Below are 5,918 nucleotides of genomic sequence, written 5' to 3'. Positions count from 1 at the left end.
AATGAGTAGCCTGTATTTGAACTAGTTTCAGCTGTTCTTGAAAAGTGAAAGTCACACTTGTTCAGAAAAAAAATGTATTTGCTTCTAACTGTTTGTTAATTTCAACCATTTCTGGGCACATTTATTTACTGATTGTAAATTAAACATTTGATTTATTGATTGACTGCAACCGTTTTGTCACCAATGGGCACAGTTCCAAAATTTCACTTCATTTGACTCCAAAGAACAGACACTTCCTTAAAGAACAAGCCTGCTGACGCAAGTACACACACCCTTTAACTAGCTGTTGTCATTTTATGAGTTATACTCCTTATCACTTCTAAATACACAGTGTGAAGACACATTCACACAGCAGTAATTCATCATAAAAAATGGCCTCAGGCGAACTCACAATAACTCAGACGAAGAGTTGTGTCAGGGCAAAATTGGGTAAAACTGGGTGTGCTTAACATTTGATTACTATAAGTGTTATTCATAGTCAGCTATTGCTCTGTTGCTCGGCCATGAGTGGCAGACTGATGTTTTGTAGTTTGTTAAAAGCTTTCACATCCCTTCTCAGCAGCAGAAAGCTATCAGGGGGACGGCTTTCTGTGAATACAAAGCCAAGCTGAGCTGTTGTCAGTGTGGCACGTAGGCGAACTCAGCTGTTTCATCATCACTGTGCTCACAATTACACCAAGGCAGGGATCTCTGTCTGTCTCCCTCCCTGCAATCCTCTCATCCTCATCATTGTCTCCCTTCCTCCTCCTTCTCCTCCTCCTCCTCTCTTTCTACCAGGCGTATGCTGCCTGGTTCCTCCCCTGGGTTGCAGCACCGACGCAGGTTGGCGTCACAGTGGTCTAATTTTACTGCTGTTGATGCTGATGTTAAAAGAAGCAATAGGCACCTGCTATTTCTGCAGCTACCCCATCTCCCCAAGCCTGCAAAAGGGGTATTAATAGACAGAGTTATTAGATGCCGTATGGTCGCACACGGAAGCTTTATTGAGGAAAAGAGGGGGGGTACTGCTGAAGAGTAAAGGAAAAGAGATACTGAGAAATAGGCTGTTATACAACAGCACTGCAAGGACAAAGCAAGAAACCCTAAAAAAGCCAATCTCATAAAGAACACCATATTTTGCTACTTCAGTACTTTGAGCGATATTAAACTTGTTCCTCATTTGAAACCAGGCCCTGAAACCAGGAAGCAGAGCAGCAACAACTGCTGACATCTTGCGTGGCTTTACAAAAAAGGGTGTGACCACACTGGAAGGCCTCCAACGTCAGAGCTGGTTGGTTATTGTGCGACAGTAGTCTTCCACCAAGCATGTCTTTTACACAGACGCACCACGCATTTCCTGTGTGAAGCCATTAGGCAATCTACCTTTTGATGATTCTGCACATGATGAAATAGTGGTACAAGGTGAAATGAGCAAATGAGGTGAGAGAATGACATGCAGACAAGATGAGAAGGACGGGAGAGGTCTGATGACACAGTGAGGAGCGATAAAAGCGGAATAATTAATCTGCAGAGATGCCAATAGAAAAAAACACACACACACAAATCACACCACCTAGATTTATCTGAAATGATCAATGATTACTGTGTAAGTGATGCATTTATTGCCTTCATGGTCTCCTGCGTAACAAGAGGCAATAGATCCCCCCCCCCCCCAAATTATGGGGGTAAGGGATTGGGGGAGATTATACTAGATTATATGAAAATTTCATTTCTAGATCTTCCACATCAGGTATTTACATGTGACCTTTTTAACTAACAAATGACATTTGGATGCCATGCTGTCACTTCAGCATCCATGTTGGCACAGATGTGCTTCAACAAGATGCACATTTAGCATACAGCCACTTAAAAAAATAAATAAATAAAAATAAACCCTTATCGCTCCTGCAGAAGTTCATTTAATAGGTCGACAATGCTGTCTGTGCCTTTATGAATTATTTCTGAGGACTCGTCTTTTTCCTTTTTTTTCTTCCTCGAATTATGCTGTAACTCGCACGTCTTTTGTTCTGTGGGAGGTGATATTTTGGCGAATCGGGGGCCTTCTGATGCACGAGAATTAATTAAACCAGCGCATATTGTGGCTGAAAACGTCGCTTTCAGATCCTCTTGCGAGTTCCCTTGCACAACTACAGATCGCGTGCGTATGTCTGTGCCTGTGTGTGTGCGCGCGCGCACGGTTAGACGTGAGAAACGTGTCGCATCGGTTACGAAAGCAGTGTGCAGCAAGCCTTTTTCCTCTTTTTAGCAGAGATGTCGGTGGTTAAGTCAACTCTCCCTGAGACCGGCAGAAGGGGAAAAAAGCCGAGAGAAGAGAGCGTATATCTGCTTTAGCGGAAAAAAAAGCGCTGACCGAGCTGCCCGGTTACTTTCTGTTGGCAGGCGGCAGCGAGCAGCAGACTCCTCGCAGAGCCCTATATTTGGGCACGGAAGTCCAGACGTCATCGCGCACGGCTTGCAATTAAAAAAATGGAAAGAACGCACTGACGTAAGAGCCCCTGACATAGTTAACCCTGGCAACAGGCGGAACAATAAATAGAGCAAGTGGAGGTGCAGGGAAAAAAGATGGCTATCCCTTATATAAGCTAATTTTAGCATTATTTTAATCATTTTGAAAGCATTTTACTGGAAACGCTTTTAATTTACTAGAATATTCCCCTCTTTTTCTCTTCTCTTTATTCTTTTCTTTAATTATTTTTCCTTTGCCTCTCTTCCCCTAAACATGGCGGAAGGTTTCTTCCTGTTAAAAAGAGTTTTTGCTTCCCGCTGTCGCAAAGTGCTTGCCCCATGAGGTGACTGATGAATACACCTGAATTGAACTGAATAAATATGTAAATACGTGTGTGTGTGTGTGTGTGTATCGTGAGAGGAAAGCAACACACCCAGCCAGCACAGATGATTGAATTGAAATATCACTATCTTTTTATTTACATATCTTACAAACAACATTCTTCTTTACTATCTCTTTCTCTATTCCTCTATGTGTAAAAAAATAAATTTAATAAATTAAAAGGACTAATGTTTTCACAGAAAACTTCAGATAGACCACTCAGACCATGGTTAAGACAATGCACGTGTTTTTTTGTTTGTTTGTTTTTTTCTTTTTAAAATTTCACAAACAGTTCACATATTAACTCTCACATTCCATTAACCAGAAAACAAACTGGATCAATAATAACTATTGCTCTGAACACACATCGATAAACAGCAAGTTATGTTATCTAGCACCATATAAATCATATACGAACTCATATAACGACTAGGTGGTATTAGTTGAAACATGCGGGGAGAGCTTTTTTTGTTTTTGTTTTTTAAACTTGCTACATTGGTGTTATAGGCAAGTATAGATAAAGGCAGATAAAAATCATAAATAATTTAATATACGTCCATTCCATAGCCCTGTGATCGGCACATCTATGTAAGAAAGTGTGCTTTGATAGGAAGAATCATTGTTTCTTGTACAGTCTTTTAGAGGGCCAGCAGGGTGGGTGAGCTGAGGGAGTCGGAGGACTGCTCATTGCTGCTGCTTCCTCTCCTGTGGGCAACGCCGCAGGTGGGGAAGGTCTCTGCCTCTGGGAAGGTGAATACAAATGAAGACGTGTAGGTAGTGCAGGCCGGGGTGCAGGTTACTACAGGTGTGCACAGGGGCTCGAAGTCATTGGTATTAGCTGAGGTGTGAAGAGCCTCCCACTCCTGACCCGTGTAGAGGGAGCTGGACAGGTCGACTTCTGGCACCGACCGTGCCGTCTCCATCTCCGTCTTTGCCAGGAGATCCAGAGACTCCTCCAGGACAGAGGACTCCAGGTCTGACATCTTGACTGTGCTGCTAGAGACGGTGGCTGTGGAGAGGGCAGCGCTGGCGCTAGAGAAGATGGAGTTGGAGGTTGAGGTGAAGGTCGGCTGGCTGGAAACGATAGCGGGTGTCTGAGAGACGGTGATTTGTGGCTGGGTGGACACTGCAGCGGAGTGGCAGGAGTGGGTAGGAGAGAGGGAGGTCAGGGGGAAGTCTGTGCCCAGCTCAGAGGGGATTTTGCAAATGGGCTGGTGGGCAGCCAGAATGAACTCAAGCCTCTCCTTCTCCTTCAGCAGGTTGGCGATATCATTCTGCAGGTTGGATTTCTGGTCTTCCAGGATATCAGTTTCCTGTAAGAGAGAGAAATGGAGGAAGTTGCATCAGCTTGGCTGTTGGATAGCTCTGCTATAGCTCTGACAATAAACACGTTTCAATGAGTGATGGTAAATCTGATGGGATACTTACAGCTTGCAGAGTGTCTGTAAGCTCTCGCCTCCTGTTGCGGCATTTTGCTGCTGCCTGCTTATTCCTCTCTCTGCGAACCCTTCTCTTCTCCTCCTCCTCAGGTGTCATCTGCACATGATAGAAGGTAAAAGTTAGGACCCCTGCTCTTTAATAAACTTAGTCTATGACTATACATAACACTTCATGAACGAATGATAATTACCTGTTCCACTTTGCCTCTCTTGTTGTGAGCCCTGGACACTGCAGATTTCATGACTGCTCTTGAGTATGCAGGGCTAGGGCTGGAGGTGTAAGGGTGAGCTCCGTGGGAAGGGGCCACTGAGGAGACCACAGGCTGGACCATCCACTGAAGATCTGGGCTTGTGGAAATGGCTGTGACTGTGGGGATGAAGGAGGCACTTGATGCTGTCAGGTCTGTGAAATCCTGGAGGAAATGAAGTAAAAAAGGAGATCGTCAGGACGTTTGGTACATTATCAGGAGGGGTGGCAGCATTTCAAGATGTCTATGAACGAAGCACGGAGGGTCTATAAAAAGCTGGATGGTTTAAAAATATCCTTATGATGTCAGCTATGACGTTACACTCTCTCTATGGAGTTTCCAGGTGGATGAATGAAGCTTGCCTTGCACTGTGTGGTGCGCAGGTCAGAGTTATTTTTTAAGATATATATATATATATACATATATATAAACAAAACTCAATTTTCTTAATTTCCAGCCAGCCTTTTTTCATTATTACCATTATTATTATTTGAAAACATCACATTTAAGTTTTGTCAGTTTAATTTAGTAAACATTCAAATTTCCAACAGGTTCTTTCTGAGCTGAAATAGCGTGCTGTAAAGATTTAACAATGTTTAAGCGGACATACCTGAGACTGGGGAGATCCCATGCTGGAGTAAGATCCCGCTGGTGACGGGTAATATCCCAGAGTGTCCACGGACGGGGAAGCGGTGCTGCAGCGAGAGGAAGAGTCGCAATCCGCGTTGAAATTGAACATCATCGTTCCTTTTTCTCGAAAAAAAATTTAAGCAAATGAGAAGATCCGGACAAACTCTACTAAGGACGAATGTAAACTTGAGGTCAGGATAGTCCTTTAGTGGGTTTGCGAGAAAACTCTTCAAGCGCTGCTCCCGATCAGTTCTCGTTAGTCGCTGTTCTGCTACTCAAAGTTAGACTGCCGACTCTCCGAGCTGGGCCTTTTTTATACTGTGTCTGCTGACGTAAAGAGGGGTGTGCCGTGCACCCGACACCAGGAAGGAAAAAAACACCAAAACACTGACTTAACAACGCGGTAATAACACCGACTTTTCCTCGCGCTCCATTTTAATTCAATGCAGTTTGTTTGCACGGGTCACGAGTGAGTCATTTGCAGGTGATAAGTGACTATTTAAAACGTTTATTTCTAAAACTCGTCTTCAAGAAATGGAATATTCCGGAGCGGGATCCCCGATACGTAGGTATCCATATATGGTGCATCCTGTGAAGGAGGCGGGGCCTGATGGGAAATACACCGTGAGAGTGGCGGACAGCGGCATGACGTTATGTAAAACAACAAACACAGACGCTGTTGTGAAAACTTGAAGAACTGAGATAACAGTGAGGAAAAGTGCGTCCTACAAAGCAGGGACACAATTAAACATGCAAATGTGTCTGTGCTGAACA

The 5,918-nt window shown here is 43.9% G+C and overlaps 1 protein-coding gene across 1 annotated transcript; it reads right to left on the bottom strand.

The window, feature by feature from the left end:
* Positions 1-2,915: 2,915 nt before the first annotated feature.
* On the bottom strand, positions 2,916-5,412 carry fosab (v-fos FBJ murine osteosarcoma viral oncogene homolog Ab). Its single transcript, XM_063495734.1, has 4 exons — positions 5,125-5,412; positions 4,458-4,679; positions 4,256-4,363; positions 2,916-4,140 (listed from the first exon to the last, which is right to left on the bottom strand). The coding sequence occupies exons 1-4, from the start codon at positions 5,254-5,256 to the stop codon at positions 3,466-3,468; spliced, it is 1,137 nt and encodes a 378-aa protein (XP_063351804.1). The 5' UTR covers positions 5,257-5,412; the 3' UTR covers positions 2,916-3,465.
* Positions 5,413-5,918: the final 506 nt, after the last annotated feature.

Source organism: Pelmatolapia mariae, linkage group LG15 (assembly GCF_036321145.2).
Source record: "Pelmatolapia mariae isolate MD_Pm_ZW linkage group LG15, Pm_UMD_F_2, whole genome shotgun sequence".
Taxonomy (NCBI): domain Eukaryota; kingdom Metazoa; phylum Chordata; class Actinopteri; order Cichliformes; family Cichlidae; genus Pelmatolapia; species Pelmatolapia mariae.
The sequence above is the reverse complement of the archived record's forward strand: the minus strand, read 5'-3'. Positions and strand labels throughout refer to the sequence as shown.